An 18,886-nucleotide genomic window follows, 5' to 3' on the forward strand; every position below is an offset into this window, starting at 1 on the left:
CAGTGAGGGGGTCTAAGAGCCTTAAAAAACACCACATGTGTGTTTTCAATTACTTATGGCAACTGTCCCTCTCATCCAAGCACATTACAGCAAGGGAGTTAAAAGGCAGCACAATATACAGGAACCGCAAGACCCTGGAAACCATACAAAGAATCCTCCTTGTAAATAATACAAAAACAATCATGCATCTGTTTTTTCTCTCTCCAGTGATAAACACATCACACAGACTACTGGCTCAGAGTCAAATAAGTCTCCAAAGTCCTTCTTTGTTCCAAGTGTATTCCCAACAGCAGCACAACACACTGCTCCAACAAACATGGATCAGTCTCCTAAACGCCAGACAGCATTCAAGCACATACACATGCATTCATATGGCCCAGTTTTGGTTTGATACAAGACAGCTGAACCCATTTCTGTTCTCACTGATAAGAAACAAATACCTACAGCTGAAGGACTGCAAAGAGCTCCCTGAGCCCACAGGCTACCCATAGAGGAACTCTCCTCAAGTGCTCACAGGTTAAAGAGCACCAGCAGGAAGCAGGATCCCAGGTGGCTTTTTTGCTTAATTTTGATTAACCAGAAATCACAGAAATAACTGAAGTGGCTCTCCAGGAAAGGTCAAGACCTCAGTAAGCCAACAAACCTACAAAAAACATTTAGCATTAGCATTTGAATCCATTGCTTGCCAAACACTGTCAGCTCTGAAAGAAGTGTGCAGGAGCTGATGGCAGCACTTGCAGTGACAGAAAGCTGTCTTCTAGAGCTTCCAGAAATCTGGGTGTCTATATAACAATCCCGTTTTGGAGCCTCTTAGGACCTGCAAAAGCTTCTCATGCATAAACTCATACCACAGGTGACTAGGAGAAGCCTTCCAGTAAATCAGGAGGGGAAACAGGGCTGTAAGAAGGTGGCAGCACTCAAGGGGCACAGAGAAGAACCAAGAATAGTAAAACAAGAGAGATTATTAGCCTTCCATTACATCAGGTATCAACACTCATACTTGATTACAAATAGCTGGGAAATTCCCACTCAGAATTTAAATACGTGTGCCACCAGAAAGGCAGATAGTAGCAGAAATTAAGCTGATTACAAACTGGTCATTTATCTCTCTATCTTCTTTGCAAAGCAGAGACCACTTAATTAGAATTCATTGTTTTGAGACAGAAGTGCAGAGAGATGACAATAGAATCATCAGGTTCCTGAAAGACTTACCAAACATTTTCAAGCGTATCAAATTATCATCCTACTGTATATAAATTGCCATCTGGGATTAAACCTTGACCATCTCCGAAGGCCAGACCAGTTTCAAATCTCAGGACTGCAAAGGAACTGAGGTATTATATAATGCAAGCTCAGCTATGTTACTGCACCATCAAAAGAACAGTTTCTAGGCTTAAAAAGTGAGTTATTTTCTCTATTTCTCATGTTTCTTTAGGGAGCACACTGTTGCAAATAAACATTTAAACAAAACTTTCTTGCTCAGAAAGCCCAGTTTCTAACTGAAACAAACCCATGAACCAGGGTCAACATGGTCCATGTTTTCAACAGCACTGAAGATGAGACATCATCCTAACCTTCTCATTTTTACTTCCAGGTCCTTACAGCTTCACATGTCTTCACAAGAGCCGACTTTTACTTCTAAATTTTAATAGGAAGTTATAAAAACCATTATTTTGCACTTCAGATTTTGTAATTTTGGCATCTGTGGAGTTCTGCTATCCAGGTGGGCAAGATGGGAAACCACTGACTGCAGCTCACAACATACTGACGCGAAAGGCTACCATAAAATGAGAGCTTCATGAAAAACCAATACCAGATAGATACTTCTCACTTTCTCTTAAAATTATAAGGAAAAGGGAGAGAGAAGGTGTGTCGGTGTGAGCCAGCCCAGCAACTGCCCCCACTGCCGAACGCAGAATGTGCCGAATGCCTACTTTGTTTTGGGTAATAGTTCTTAAACATTTCTATCTATCCAATGGAAGTGTTTAGAACAATCAGTATTTTGCTTTCTTACACCCAATAGTGACTTATTTACACTCTTTCACTTTCTCTGTTCTGAACTTTGCAAGGAAAAATTAAAAAGACAGTTTCAAACCATCACAGAAGGGAAAATGTTTTCCAAGAAAAACAAAAACACACTTATTTGTGATGATTGTTTCTGATTGAGAAATTCCTGTATTTAAAAAGTATATAAAATCCATTTGTTCTACAGAGCACAAGGTCTGATTTGTACACACAAAAAATAACCTGAGTTGCCCTTGTCTAATCAGCTTTCCATTGCACTTTCTAAAAGTTACTAAGACACACACAAAAAACCAAGGGTAGTTTATCTGTATACCACTTTAGGGGGCAAAGAGAGGTGGAGAGGAAGATAAGATGACTATTAGCATAGCCAGCTTTGCCTTCCTGTCTTCCTTATCTCAGGTGGCAGACTGGAAGTAACACAGAATGGTGGACCCCTGAGAAGACAAGTAGACAAATTATTCACACTGACCAAATTTCTCCTAGATGATTAAAGCTAAAGTCTTCTACAAATATAAAGCAAATGTATGCAATGGGCACTCCAAACACTTCAAAGTAGTTAATATACACTGCTGTCACTTGCAAGTATACTTGCTAATACTTTTCCTCTCCCTGAAGTGGGCAGGACTATTCTGTAAAGAGGGGAGTTGATCATTCTACAATAATCAGTACAAAGAAAAGTGCCTTCCCAAAGCAGCTGCTGAAGAAAGTGGATTAAAAAAAACGTTTAAGACAATGTAAATAAGATGTTTCTCTAAACTTAGGCCACAACTGAACTGAAAGGGGTACAAATGAGCTATTGGCTTTTTCTGTCCACGTTTTACTTAAGTTACTATGGCTTTGGCTAAGTTTAAAATGACTGGAAAGGCTCCTTCAGCCACTTGCCTCTAAGTCCTGCACTCAGAGCCACTGCCAGGGCAGGAGCACAGCTGTTCCAGAGCACATTTCTTAGTCAAATAAAAATACATGAGGCATTATAAGCTAGGTCTGTGCTATCTTTAAGTCTCTAGGAAGATGAGAGGCAAGTAACAGCATTGCTTATAAGACTTTATTGCATTGCATCAGATATAAAGTTACCTGAAATCTATTTGGCTTACCAAAAAAAAAAAAAAAAAATTAAGCCCTCTTAAGAGCAATGAAGATGCAGCTATCAAGGGAGCAAAACCAATTTATTAAAAATAGATGTCTAAAGCTAAATCTTTCATGACCCACTGCCCACAAATCATGGGATTAACATACATCTGAAATTTATTATTAGTGTACTGAAATGTTTAAGTAGAAGTATGAGAATTCCTATTCTGAGCTACATATATTGTAAAAGTAGCCAGTACTGAAACACAGAACAAGAAACAAGGCAATGTATGCCTAATGTCCTAACTCTAAAGACCATGTATTCTGAGAGGACTCTGCCCAAAACATAAGCTACAGGGGTTTACCAAAAATCTGAAAAAAAAAAATTCAAACCACACACAGCAGATGATGTGTGTGTACACTTGCCTTTGACTTTCCAAACAGGGGCACAGGCTGTACAACTGGCCACATCATGAGCTACCTGCAGTGCTATCCATCACACTGATCCACTTACTCCATCCTCCTCCTACCCAAAATCCATTCATTAGACAAGGCATTACTCCCAACGTAAAAGATATTCTTCTCAGCGTCACACTTTCACAGATAAACCTGCTCATCTATCTCACCGACAGTGCACAGAGCAACAGATTTGGCTGGATGCCCCCCCAGTTCCTCTTGCACTGCAGTTGATACAGGAGCAGAGAGCCTTGGCAAGAGTACCACTATGCAACCACCCACCCCAGTAGGTCTGAGGAAAGAGCAGGAAGACACCACAAGGTCTGGACCAGAACCACACTGAGACACCAGCAGGCCTCCCTGGGAGCAGAACAGGAGAGATGCTGTCCTGCAAGTGTCAGGTCTGGCAATCATCCAGAAGAGCAGGAGGAAGAGACAAAGGAAGCACATTCATGCCCATTTTCTTGCTGCCCCAGAAAGCAACAGCAAAACCAAAGAACGATCACAGCTAAATGCTAACCTGACAAAAATAAAACAAAGAAATGCTTTTAATCCAGAGAAATTTTCTGATATAGGACCGCACAAGGCAGGGGACAGCACTGAAGCAACAGAATGAACAAGACAGGCTCTTCCTCCTGCAGTACAGAAACTACAACCATTTCAGTCATGGCCTGGACAGAAACTAAAGAGAAAGTAGGTAAGCCATAAAAGGTATGCAAGAGATCTGCAGAAAAGATAGAAAGCAAAAAAAGAAAGTAAAGAAATTATTAATAGAAGAAAAGAAAGGACACTAAAATGTAAAGCAGTTTACTTGCCCATTTAAAACAAGTCAATACATGTGAGAAAGCTTAGCAAGTAATCACAAATAGAGCTTTTTCACATACATTAATCCCTGTGCAAACAGCAACCTTACAGCCCCAGCTGGGCGGAGATTCTCACTGCTTGCTATTTTTACCAGTATAGAAACTGGGGTAAAGACAGCCTATGTGGCTTTCCAAGGCAGTGGAAGCCATGTGAAAGCACAGGTGTGGTAATTCTCAATTACCACACCAAGACTGGCTTCATTTCTCAAAGTCAGATTATTATCCATAAATGAGAAAGTCCATTTTAGGTCAATGTACAAGCTGAAATACAGATCAAATATTCAGTGATCTGACCATGGGCTTCTTCCAGCCCAAGTGGGCTCACAACAACAAGGGTGAGGTTCCACAGGGCTCTGGGCAACCTGACCTAGTTGAGGATGTCCCTGCTTAGTACAGAGCGGGTTGGACTACATGACCTCTGGAGGTCCCTTCCAACCCAGACCAATTCTACTATTCTATGAAATAGATTCTATGAAATTTTTCAGTGCGAGCAGACAAGGCTTTGACAATTAATAGAATTACAATCAAAGAGTAATTAAATCTGGCCACACATTATCTTTAAAATACTTCAGTTAAGGTCAGTTAGGACCTACAGTGAGCACAGAAGCTTGCCACTTCTTTGCAGAATGAGCAGGATTGTCTTGTTGGCCATTCACTCCAGATCCTAAAAAGTCACAGGATCAGTCTGGTGTGAAACTCAACACAATTGGCACAGGTCTCTGCTCTCACTTCAGAAACTCAGAAGCAAATAAATGCATCATTGAGTCATTTGATAGCACACAGCACCAGCATGCAATGTCCCATGAGAAATAACCAAAACCAAACAGTTTTTTACACTCTTTATCAGCAGACAAGCAACACGATTTTGCAAAAGGACCAATATTTTGGAAGAAGTAATGCACAGAGGGCCCAGCTGTGCCTAACAGCATTTAATACAAAGTTCAGCAAGGCAAAGTTCATAAGTGAATCAATTACAACACATAAAACGGAGATAAAGGATTAAAGCAGCAAGAGTCCAGCCTGCCATCCTACCTGCACCTGGCAGAAGTATAAGTAGAGGAAGAGTAATAGCGATAATTCTTTCTAAAACAATCTGTTTCATCCACAAGACATTCTACAACTTTGCTCTCTTCTAGACATTTTTTTGAGTAAGCTTGTTTTATTCTAGCTTCATATTATCCTGTTTTCTACAGGTGTTTCATTAGGGATTCTCATGCAAGTGTAATAGGTAGGTGTGTGCATCTCATTTACACTCTGTTACTTCTACGGATTACATAAAGCACATTTAGTTTCTTTAGGCAGCCAGTAAAACTTAAAATTAGGAGTCCCTTGGTAATTTGATGAAACTGTGATTAGGATATAACAGCAGTAACTTAGCAATTAAAACCAAAAGTTAACCAATAATGAAGCAAGTGTTGGTACAACCCAGAAAAACCACCTATTCTGTGCATACTGTAGAAGTATGTTACAGAATCACAGAATGGTAGGGGTTGGAGGGAACCTCAAAAGATCACCCAGTCCAGCTACCCTGTCAGAGCAGGACACACAGGAATGCATCCAGGCAGGTTTTGAAATGCATTAATAGTGATTAAAAAGGCTTTAGCAAGAAATGAAGCTTTTTTTAATACGCACATGAATCTCTGCTTATTTTGGGGGGGGGGGGGAAGCACAACCACCTTTAAAAACTATTTAAAGCTAAAAACCATAAAACTGCATATCCTAGGAAACGTCTTGATGTAATTTTTCAACTACTTTTAGGGGGTGAGTTTAACAACAATTTAAATAATTAGCGGTACTCAATACAAGCTCAGGCTGAAAATAATGTTTTAGGATGGTTCTTTTCAATTTAAACTCTCACTGATACTATCAAAACTACCTTTCAGCTTTTCACTTTGAAATACTTCTTCAATGGATAGTAAGTCTGACTTTATTAAAGATATTTTAAAAGTACATATAAACATTGTAGGGTTTTTTTTTTAATATTTGGACACTTCTGGCACAAAAATCAATGTTTACTCTTTTCAGTAAAAATATGAAGGAAAAAAATTCCATTGATCCTAATCTATTTTTCAATCTTTCTTTTCCTGATTTAGCCACCACCCAAGCTACTTAACTGTTACACAGGCATACCATCAGTTCTATGCCATTGCTTTCCAAGAACTGGACTGTCAGAAATGATGGAATTAAACCACAGGTTTTTTTGAAGGATGAGTCACCCCTGAAGTGTCTTAATTGTCCATCCATAGCATCAAATTCATCTGTGCCTGTTGACTGGAGATGAGAGAAAACTGTGGCCAGTGAGAAACTGCTACATACGACCTTGCAAGATGAAGCAGGCTTTCTCCCCAGCCACTCTGGATTTTTCCTGAAGCAAATAACTGCATCTATTAATTATCTGCTGAAGTCCCAAGTAATTTTGCAGTCTCTGCACATTAACTGCTTTGCTATCTCTCAGGTGATTAGTAAGCTACTCCCTTGATACCTTTACCTTCCTCTTTCCCTACCATATTTGGATTGCTATTTCACCAACAGCAAAAATCACAGGATTAGAAGTAATCCCACTTCTCCCAGTTCAGAGAGGTTAAAGTGCTGGGTACCACCTGTCACTCTTGGGGCTGAATTATCACCCCAGCAAGAACCCACTGGGAGCTGATACCATCTACTGCCCCAAGGACCTCCATTCCATGGGGTCAAACGTGCTCCCAGTGATCAAAGGCAAAGTTCAACAGAAATGCTTGACTGAGCTAAATGCAACACACTGATAGCTTTCCTAGCAGTTGATACCTATCAACTCAAAGCAAAATACAATCTGTCACAGGTTAATGCTAGAAAACGCCCTTCTACTTGCTAATCACAGCATTGTATGGCTTTCCTTTCCTGCAGACTACTAATGCACATCACTTATTACGACTACAGGCTCCACATCTCAAATACAGCATTCAGTCTTTTAACGTATCACCTGGGAAACAGGATCCTCAAAGACCTTTCACTAGAAGTCCTCAAAATCAAGGATTAAGAGCATCACACATGTGAAAGTTTATTTTTCTTTGGTAGTCCAATGTCTGCTTCTTTGAAGGTTAAAAGCTAAAAACCTTGATAGCATCATTTGTGCACATTACCTAATAGTTTTGCCCCTTAACTTATGCCATCATCTGCATTTGATTCATTCTGCTGCTTTAGCAAAAGCATAATAAAAAAAACAAGCACCTGAAACCTCAAAGTTTGCTACTGCCAGCTGAGGCAAATGAACAGTCACCAGCTTGAAGGAAAAACAAAACAAAACCACCCCAAACAACAAAACTTTCAGTTAAGATCTGTCACTGACTTTCCTCTAACAAAACTTCCTGAATCAAAGTTGTTTGGGAAAGCATCTTTTTACTGCTGACTTTTAAATTTAAGAAGCAGGCTTTTAAAGAAACCTGAGGCTTTTTGTATAGGCTATTCCAAATATGCATGGCCTGAATAGTGTCAAAGTCTGGGGCCTGAAGCAGTACATCCAACCCAAGTATCTACCGTTCAGCATTTCTTATTTCAGAGTCTGATACAGAGAGACACAGAACAGCAGAAACCAACCTGTGGTAGCATCCAAGCAATCACAAAGGCAGGAATCCTAGACTTGAAATTAAATAGTTGCTAATTATTTTTTTCTCTTTCAGGGCAGCTGAAAACCCATAGACCTCCAAATTACCCATTTCTCCTTCACCTCTGAAAGAGCTTCTTACAAAAATTAGAATTGACACAACCAACAGAAAACCAAGAAGCCCAGCCCAAATGCAAGATCCTGTGACACACATGCAGACAAAGTCAGTTTATAGACCATTTATTTATTTTTTTTTTTCAAGCAGGCTAGCAAGCTCCCAAGAGAACCCATCAACTCAGAATTAAAAACTGATTAAAAATGTTCTGGGAAGAGACTTTCTGCTTTATGGCTCAAGATGCGGAACTCTCTCTACTTCTTCAGCTCTGGGGAAAATATTGAACTCTCTATCTCCATTAATTCCTGTTCACAGGGCTGCTTTAAGGTGCTTTGCTTCTAGGAGCTTCATATCAAATTTCAGTAGCTTTAGCTGATTTCCCCCAGGGCACACTGGCAGACAATGAGATGGAGATGCTGCAAGCTTTCAGGTTTTGCTGCTACAGGAAAAGGAAATCCCCATGATTTCACCATACAGTAACATAAGACAAGGGAATGAAAGATAATCTGGAAAGAAACTAATAAAATCTAGTCTTCCTAACATACTTGTGCTATGTCTTCTTCATAAAGTCCGCAATGTAGCATTCCTTCAGCATACAGAGAACACAGACCAACGTTTACATGTGGCAGCAAACCAAAACAGTTTAAAAGATGCACACAAACCAGTGTCTATTTAGGCAAGCTTCCTGAAGCATTTCAGTATGACAATGGAAGGATATTTCCATCCATGCAAGTGAACCTTACAAATGTTATTTTCAGAAAATGGTTCACCTTTGCAAAGGAGTAATTACTAGAAAAAAAAAAGTCTTTAAGCACCTAAATGACACCAAAAAAAAAAAAAAAAAATCAAGCCACTTTTGCCTGAGTCTTAAGTATTTATCTTTCAACAATATTTTTATTATTGCCATAGTAGCCAGTTATTCTGTCCACCTCCAGAAAAAATGGGCAGCTGAAGGTGTTTGGGTTTCGTTTTGTTTGTTTTTGTTTTTTTTCTTCAAAAACTAGAACTCTGCTAGCAAAAAATCTCAGAAATCATCTTAAACACAGCATTTGAGACTCCTGTCTTCTGACTACCACTCAATTAAAAGGGCATTCTTACACGGTGAAAATCTTTCATCAAAACCACAGTAGTCGCCATCTGAAAAATCATAAAGTTCTGTATTTGTGCAGGGAAAACATCAACATTCAGTATTTTGCCCCTCTCATCCTATTTCTACACTAACTTTGCCCTTTCCATGGATACGAGGCACAGGAACCCTAAGGCAGAGCTGTGTTCGGACAGCTCCCGACAGGACAGAAAGGGGCAAAAGCTGCACAAAGCAGCACTGCAGTGCAGGACAGACACATCATAATCATCCCTTTCCTGTCCTTATGCTTACCCCTTCTACCAGCTCCTAGCAAGGCTTCTGTTTCATTAAACCCAAGCAAAGGGCAAAGACGAGAGATAAATGAGAAAAGCATTTCTGGCTAACTGCAGTCATCAGAGCACATTGGTGCTACATGTGTTTATTTTAAGTCTTGTGATCTTTCTGGCTGGCATGGCATTGTGAGCTGTACCCACATTAACACATACCAAAGGAAGGAAGTGTTTCACTGGTAGATGTCCAAGCATTTTAATCTGGATGCTCAGAGGAAACAATGTGTATTTGAAAAATAATCTGTGATGCTATTTGCCCAACCCTTGAAAACAGAGGAGGCCTGATACTAACAGAAACAGCAGAGTTGAGGGTACAACTCTTCAAAGTTTTATGATTTGTCTGATTTTATAAAATAAGGCAGGACATTTATTGTTCCACAAGAAGACATTAATATACCTTTGGCTTTACATCTTTACTTCTCTCTCCAGCTTGGTGCACGCTAAGACTCTTAGACTACTTACATTTGCCACTTTTGGAACAGAAAATTGCCCTCTTGTTTAAAGAAATTAATTACAAAATATATAGTAAAGTAGAATTAAACAAACACTTTTTTGTGTAAAAGCAATGAAAAGCTAATGCAGCTTAGAGACAAACAATGGAGGAAGATGCAAGACGGTTTTTCAGTATACACTAAGTAATATTTTCTTGTTTTGCTAACAAAATAATATTAACAGTAGCTGAAAAAAAATCACAACTCACAAGTAATCCAAATCTAATATGCAGCAGAAAAAAAAATCATTTTTTAGTAGTCTGTCCAATTACACTTCAGTATTTCCTAAAGCAAAAACCAACACAAGCTCCAATAACCTTGTCTTCACTCAAGTTTTGCTTACCTTTGCTCTTGTGGATGCTCTTCCACATCCTCCTCTGAATCAGCCTGACAAACAGAAAAAACACTTTGTGAGAATCTCAGAACTGCAACAGGAGTATGTGCCAACTGGGCATATGTACTATTTTTAACTCCCCAAAGATGGACTTTCATGTGACTTGCTTGAAATACAAACTTAGGAATCTAAAATTCCTACTGTGATTCTTTGTGATCCATGTAAGGTAGATGCTGGCCATGAATCCCATTTCAGGTTTCAGCTCATTCTGCCAAGATAAATGGCAACTTAATGCAGCTACTCCACTATTTTTTTTTCCAAATGTTGACTAAACAGACTCATTTTCCATTTATACAAATGCATTTATACAGAATTCTGCACACCTACAATTTCAGTATGAAACCATCAATCATCCTCAAACTACAGGAAGACTGTTTCCCCCACCTTGAAATTATCTGCCCCCTTGACAGCAAATTTCACTAGCCAGTGCCTGAGAAAATAAGATGCAAAACGCCCTGAAATTCAGATCACATGGTAAAGGTAAAATACCACATTCCAATGAAAGGGCAAGATTCCAAACTCCAATCTTATCAGTGATCAGCAGCAATTACAGAAAGTGGAAAAAGAAGGCACATTAAACAACACCTTAGCTCAGTTGTTGGACCAAGATAATTTTTGAGACATACAGTTCAGCTGTGCCAGCTTACGATTCACAACCACTCTGAGCTGTCTACAGAAATGAACACAAGCATTGGTTCAATGAACTCCCTGTAGGAAATCCACTTAAAACAAGCAGGTCACTGCTCTGAATCAGCCAAGACCTCCAGAAAAGCTTTAGGTACAACTCAAAACGGAGCATGCTACAACCACCCAACAGGCACTGATGAAACCAGGATAACTTTAGAGAGATTAACATTTTTCAGGAAGAGGTCAGAATTTTCTGCCAGGAACAGCCAGTAAGTTTTCCCAGCTATTGCTTCTGCACATTATGATTCCACAAGACATCAGCCGCAGACCCTAGCAATGAAAAGGCAGAAAAAAAACCCCAATAATCACCATTTGAAATTAAAAGGGTGCTCCTTCTACCACCCCTCCTACACATTTCCAACGCAAGTGCATCATGGAACAGGCCCCAAGTCAACAGCTTTGACTCTAACTCCTATTTTCATACGTACTTGGGTGAGAGGGAGTTGTGTGTGGTGGAATCAAATCACCTGCACAAACACTGAACAGGCTTCAAATGCTTAAGCAGAACAGGTAGCCCTATTCATTTACTGAACAAACCAGAGAGCAGGATTTCTGAAGACCTGAGCTTCATAAAGGGAGAAAAAATTACAACCACACTAAGGCAGCAAATATGGTTAATTATTACAGCTAATATTATTACAGATCTTGCCAAAAGCTACAAGATGCATCTAAACTTCAATCTTCTGCCACAAGCAGCTGATCAAACAGAAGCAGCACAGCCTTTGTCATAGCATAACCAAATCAGTAACAAGACTGACAGGGAAGTACAAGTTAATTTGAGGACTTGACAATCTTCCTGTATGCCTGCCCTTAAAGGGAGGTTAGAGATATCATGATAATTGTCCAGGATCTGCAGCATATCACACAGCTCTTCAGCACAACCCAACCTACCTATCCAGAGATCCTAGCACCTGGCCTTCAAAAGAGCTAAAGCCTTGCTGTTAGACTCCACCAGCACAATACAAACCCATGATCCCTTTTCCAGCTTCTCCAGACTACTTTTGTACTTCCAGGACCTCAGTACAACAGATACCAAGCAGAATTAGAGGACTCCTTATCCACCTTCTCCAGAAAAGGCTTCTCTGCCACAAGAAGCTGACAAGCTATCCTCACTTTAAATGGCTTAACTCCTTTAAATGGCTTAACATATGCCAGGCATCAGAAACCTGGGATTGTGTCATTCCTAGCATTAGCTATCTTACCACTTCTCCTCTTCAGTTTTTCCCAAACAACAATGAAGAAACCTTCTCAATCTACAATGCAGCCTCAACACAAAATCTCAATTGTGAAAGGAAAAAAAAAAAATGTAATCACCCTTGACTGCAAGTATGCACACAGAGGCCTATGTCCAGGTTTCTCCTATCTTCTCTCCTCTGTATGCTGTATATTTACACTGAGGATTTAATAAATAAACAAACTAAAAAAAACTTCTCAAACCACCATATCACTACAGAAGCACTACAGTGAAACAGGTGGAAGGGAACAACTCCTGAAACCAAAACAGAGGTCCCAGCATGAAAAAAAATCCCTTTTGTGAAACCTCATCCTGAGAATGGCTGGGTGCTTATCTTGTGCTAGAAAGCCCCTGAAAGTGCCCCTCTCATGTCACACAAGTCATGGGAGCCTGGGCTGACAGCTTCTGCATAATCTGCACGGACAACGAGCCAGAAGTCCTATCAGCACCATCCAGAAGCTCAGCCGGGAGGCTAAAGGAACATTTTAATAGCCCAAAGAGGATGAAAATTCCCACCCTAAGTCTGTCTCAGGCTTTCACACAAATTGTGTGCTTTCAGAAAAACTCTGCTTTGAAGTAGGTGACTTGGTACATTCAATTTGTGCATATCTCCTGGGATGCACCTCTCTTAATGACATGATGCAGTGCCGCATCTCTCTGATACAGATATAAGATCAAGGTCTTCATAAGCTTTCAAAACTCGCAGAACAATTAACCTTATTAGCCCCTGTGCTGCACTGAAGAACAGGAACTGAAGACGAGTCACTACTACATGGGAAGAGGAAAAAAAAAATCTTTCAGAACCAAGCAGAACTTTTAAAACCCAGGCAGCAGCTCTGTATTTGCTGTCTGTAACAGGCTATAATACAGGAAGTGTTGTATTATCTCTCTCTTTTCTCCAAAATTCAAGCATCCTGAAACATTATCACGATAAAGTGAAATAGGTAGACATTTACCTCCCAACTATCTGCAAGTAAACTGAAATATAGACAAGGCATTTCTCTAATGAAACATCTCTCTCATCTCCTACAAGCGGCATTCCAGAACAGTATAAAACACATCACACCAGGCAGACATCGCAGTGACAAACACAAAAAAAGTTTGGTATATATTGCCTTGGATGACTTATTGTTGTTTTCAATTGTGATAACAAGATCTACAACTTAATCTTATAGGTTGGACTTGATGATCTTGAAGGTCTTTTCCAACCTGGTTAATTCCGTAATTCTGTGATCTTCATTATTTCAGTTTCAATTAGTTTCTCCCTCAGAACTGAAGGGGCTGAAAGTGCTGAATGCCCCACTTTGCAGAAGCCTAATCCACCTGCCCCTGCCTTCAGATGCTCAATAGTAATCACCAAAGCAGTTTCTGACAGTCAGAAACACTCAGCCATGACTCTGATACATATTTTAAATGGTGTCCACCATGAACAACAAACGGCATTGGTGCTCCTTTCATACACTTGTGGCTGTGGAGACAGCAGACCTGATACTCTTACTGTGCTTTTCCTTGGGCTCTCTCCAGTGAAACAACTTTTAACTATCTGCCCTTCAGCTTTACACTGAAGTGCTCCAACATGACTGTTTATATTTGGAGCTTTTATCAGCCTTTCATAGTGAAGGACTTGGGTGTCAACTCGTACACAAAGGAGCTTTTCTCCTGAGCATTTTCGTTAAGTATTAACAAGTCACAAACAAACAAGCAAAACCACAAAATTGTAAGGAGTCTGAATAAAAATCACAACTGCTCTAATCGAGCCTCTGACATCAGAGATTTTCCTTGTCAAAATCCCACTGGTTTTCCATGTATCTCCCAACCATCAGGGTAGGCAAGACTTTACATTTTTCCACACTGAAGACAAATGATGGGATAAAAAACAAAACCGGATGTCCTGCCACTCACCCCAGGGATGCTTCCTACAAAAATGAGGTCAAGGGAAAAAGGGAGAAGGAAAGCAAAGCAGGAGCTATGTGGCTGTCCCACACTCCATACCACTTTCAACAATAAAGAACTGGGCACAGGGGAATACATCACATCCGACTGCGAAACCCAACTTGTCTCAAAGCAAAAAGGCAGCCCAGGAAGAAGCTGGAGGAAGCTGCAGACCAGTGGAAGTCTGTCAGCGTGTTAGATACAGACAACTTCTCTTCAGCTCTGGCACACAAGCCCACGCACACCCTCACTGACTGCAGTGCTCTGGGCACCCTTCAGGCTTGGCTATGGAACAAGAGCAGTAGGTGGGCAATCCCCAGGTGGCTCTGCAGGCTTTAGAGGAAGCCAAAATCAAAAGATCGTGAGGGGGGGGGGGAAGAGAAAGCACAAATACATGTAAGAAGGAAGCTGGGAGAGGGCATACAAGAAGAACAAACAATGAAAGGGAAGCAAGAGGAAACAGAAGGTAGAACGACCAACTGGGGTGGAGGCGTGGGGGCCCTGGCCGGCTGCAATCCAGCATGCAAATTCATGCAGTTCACGTAGACAAAGCAATGCTGTGAGAGGCCTGGAAACCAACTACAAATATTAAAATGCTTTGTTTCCCCTCCCTCGCCTCTTAATATGATGTCTTTATTCAGTACGTTCTTTCTCCTGGAACAAAAGCGCGTACAGACAACCTGACAGCTGAATGGGCTACCGACCCGTCCAACTTTCATCCTCAAATTCTGGAGGCATCAAGGAATTATCAAAATTCCTCTGTCACAGGCAGCTGAGGATGCATGGAAAATAAGATAATAGTGCAAAGCCACAACAGAAAGGGAAAAGCATCCAGCAGGCAGCATTGGTAACCTGCCAGAAAGAGGCAAAAGGGATGGGCAGATAGGGCAAGCTAATCTGTATCCCTGCGCCACACAGACAGGAGGGAGGTGCTTTTCAGGAGAGGAGCATGCCTGGTTCCTTCCCTGATTTTTTGCTTCTGCATGTGAAGCCTTCTCTCTCCTGAGATGCACTCCCACCCACCCTCCTTCAAGAGGGAGCAGGAAGAACCAGATCAAGGACACGTCCCACTCTCAAACTCTTCCCAGAGACCTATCTTTAAACACATGAATGAAGCAACCCTTCCTTAAATATTTCCTATCAAGCAGCATGTATTATCCACTGAACAGCAAAGAAGAAGTTCTTACTATAACTTCACCATCACATCACCACTGTTGTGGCACACTTATATTGAGCAACAACCCTCTGTGAAGGTTTAAGTGATAAAGTCTGTCCTACAAGAAGACAACATGGACAACCTCCTCATAGCTGTAAGTCGGACCACTTCTTTTAGTGAAGCATGGAAACAGACAAGCAATAAACCTGTTGCAAGCTGAAGCATCCCTCTAACAACCAATGGGCAGTCAGGTGCTAACAGATGAAGTGGCTTTTCAAATCTCTGAAACTGATGTCAGCATCTCTGCTGATGCCCCTTACCAAAATGTAATGGCCACCATGGAAGGCAGCTATGCCAAATTGCCTCTGTATCGCCTTGAGGACCTTGTGGATCTCATGGCAAGATGGATCACCCTTGACTCCTCAGGTGCTCAGAGGAGAGCCATGACCAGCAAAGCAGTACTGCCGTTCCATGAGAGCATTGTTGGAAGGGTCCCTCGTCACATCCACACAAGCAAAGAGGAGGTTGTCTTTTCTCCTCCTCCTGAAAACTGGAAAAGGTGGCTTCAAATCTGGCTACAGGTCCCAAGACTAAGAGGTGCTGAGCGATGCCCAAACCCACATGGGAAGAGACATACGGACATCTGGGATGATCCTAGAACCAAACTTCATGATTAAAACCTGTTTGAGAAACCCAGGCCCTTCTGCTTCAACTTAAGTAGATACCAATGCATCAGATGCTGCTGTGGTCCCCAAGCTCAGAGGGGAAAGCCACACAAAACAGCCAATGCACCACTAGTGCTCAGAGACTGGTTCATCTGGCTTTTAATGTTCACCTTTTACTTCAGTGAGCCTGTTGCGACTTTGATGCCTCACTGTCACAACTGAAACCAGAAGACCTGTTTTCTTTCCTGCATACATACAGCAGAGAAGCAGCAGCCTCAGCTTCACCTTTCACTACTGCAAGGACTGAGCAGAGCCATACACTCATCCACGCCCCAAGTTCATGGCTCATTCATGCCCAGTTTTCCTTCAGCCACACGACAGATTATTTTTACAAGGATGCTCAACAACAAAGTGTTTTCCAAAAAGACCTAATCTCTTCAGGAAGTAAACATCATGTCACCATCACTCAACTGCACCGTCCCTATGAGAAACAACTATAAACAACTGCATTACACAGTTCTACATCTAATGTATATCAATGTCTTCAAGGTAAAAAATGCATAAGCAAAAGGCCAAGTTCCTTAAGCATCCCTGGGCACAGAGAGTCTGTACCTTTCCTTAGCTACTACTACATCTGCACTACACAAATTCTGAACAATGTAATATTCATTTTTTTTTAATTAATTATTTGTATATAAAATAGATAATAATTTTTGTAACACCATGATACAAAATGCTGGGCCTGAAAGCTGTATCAATTGTTAGCTAGCTAAGGAAGGAAAGAAAGAACACTTCTGCTATTTTTCCCTATGTTAATGGGGCTAAACACTAAACAGAGAATGATATAATGGCTTAAAAGAAATAAATTACCCTCGTTTCCCTCTCACATAAGATGTTGTCCCTAAGGACTCCTTCTTCCCATTTACGAGCCTGGTGCCTTGAAGTCTGGGAAGGCCCAGCTCAACATATGGCAGAGTCAGTCAGTGCAAGTTAAATGACTGCCTCAAATGCCATAAACTCCAGACCACCACTTCCAATGCCCTGCCTTGCTTACCAGCCTGGCCATGCATTTCACCATACTGACTCCGCTTGCCAACACAGAATTTAACAAACCTTGTTAGTGCTCAACAAAAGCAGCTAAGCACAACAAAAATATGCTAGGACGAGAGGAACAACATCATAAATGATGTGTCATTTGAGAGGGAACAATGGCTTCACCCGAGCAGGTCTGAGACATAAACATATTCACTATATACATACACAGTATTTACCGTGCACAAATGCATTCATTTTACAATACAGAAAGAATGGGGAAACAAATAAAACTCCCAAAACCCAAGAAGAAAAGGCAGGCCGAAAATACAGGCTGTTGATTGCAGCCCAGAAGAACCGAGGCACACAGAGAGAGGAGTCGCAGGGACCCCGGCCGTGGCTGCGGCGTGACCCCCTGTCGCTCCCACACCCGCCCCTCGGGCATAAACACCTTCCCCCCTCGGCCCCTCAGGGTCTCATAATTGTCCCCGACTCCTCTCCCCCCATCCCCCGGCCTCTCAGAACCTCATAATGGTCCGTGACTTCTCGCCCCCTGGCCCCTCAAGAGCTCATAATGGTCTCCCCGACTCCTCGCCCCCCTTCCCCCCCCCCGCCTCCAGCCCCAGCGCTCCCTCACCTGGACGGGCAGCAGTAGTTCCCCCTCCTCGGCTTGCCACAGCTCCACCACGCCGGGGATGGGCTCGATAGCTGCGAGGACAGAGAAAGAGAAACCGCAGATGAGCCGGCTGGGCTCACAAGGGCGGAAGACAGGAGCCCGGAGCCTGCAGGCGGCAGCGGCCCGGGGCTCCCCGCGCCGGGACAGGCCCGCAGAGACGCGCGGCCCGGTTAACACCGGAACGTGGAGGGCACCGCGAGGCGCCAGACCGGGAGCAAGGAAAAGGGATAGGACCCACGTCGCAACTCCCTTTTGTGTCCCCAGGGCTGCCACCGCGGCAGCCGCCCGAGGGAGCGGGGGCGACGGCCCCACTCGCACGCCGGGAGTGGGCAGCGGCGATACCCACGCTCCCTCCCCAGATCCGACTGGCCCCGTCGGCGCCCTCACCTTGTCCCTGAGCTTCCCCGGGGCGGAAGCAGGGCAGGAGGACATGGAAGACGCCGAGCAGGAGGTTCATGGCCGCGGCCGCGCGGCAGTAGCCGCCGTGCTGCGGGTAGCGCAGCCCCGCCATGCCGTGCCGCGCCGTGCTGCGGCTGGGCGGGGATAGGGGGCGGTGCCCACGGCGGTCGAGGATACGCCCAGGCCACGCCGCGCGGCTGCGCGCCACCGCACCACACCCACGGGCACGCCCCGGGGGCACGCCCCCCGCACCACCTTCCCGGTGCCGTCCCACGCTACCGCCTGGCCCACACCCCGTCTCCAAACCAAGAGGGAAATGCAGGGAATGGAGGAGGTGTTCGGGCAGAATGATGCAAAATCAGTTTGGTTACCACGCGTGTGCAGATGGCGCGTGGTTGGGGCCGGCCGCGGCTGGTGGCGGTCGTGGCTGGTGCCTTCCCTCCCTGCTGCCCGTGCGGGATGTCACTGTGCCGGGGCTCGCTGCTCCCTCGTTATTTTTAGGATAAACGCATTAAAACGGTGAAGGAAGCGAACCTACGATGCAGCGCGAAGGGGGAGGGGGAAGAGGGACAACGGCCTTAAATGAGCCGCGATTGTGACCCTGGTGCAGGGGTCTGCAGGGAGGCCGCTGCCGAAGTGAGCAGTGAGTGGACTTTCGGGGGCAGCGGGGCTTGTGTGCCTTCCTATTCCTCGGCAG

General features: G+C 43.0%; 1 protein-coding gene across 1 annotated transcript in view; it reads right to left on the reverse strand.

Annotated features, from left to right (window-relative positions):
- TMEM131L (transmembrane 131 like) overlaps positions 1-18,301 on the reverse strand; it is an 80,440-nt gene extending 62,139 nt beyond the window's left edge. The window contains exons 1-3 of the mRNA XM_054383309.1: positions 18,178-18,301; positions 17,752-17,822; positions 10,358-10,401 (exon numbers count right to left, since the gene is read on the reverse strand). Coding sequence (XP_054239284.1) covers positions 10,358-10,401; positions 17,752-17,822; positions 18,178-18,301 — 239 coding nt within the window. The remainder of the gene's footprint in view (positions 1-10,357; positions 10,402-17,751; positions 17,823-18,177) is intronic.
- Between the last annotated feature and the right edge of the window lie 585 nt (positions 18,302-18,886).

This window comes from Indicator indicator, chromosome 8 (genome assembly GCF_027791375.1).
Source record: "Indicator indicator isolate 239-I01 chromosome 8, UM_Iind_1.1, whole genome shotgun sequence".
In the NCBI taxonomy this organism is placed as follows: domain Eukaryota; kingdom Metazoa; phylum Chordata; class Aves; order Piciformes; family Indicatoridae; genus Indicator; species Indicator indicator.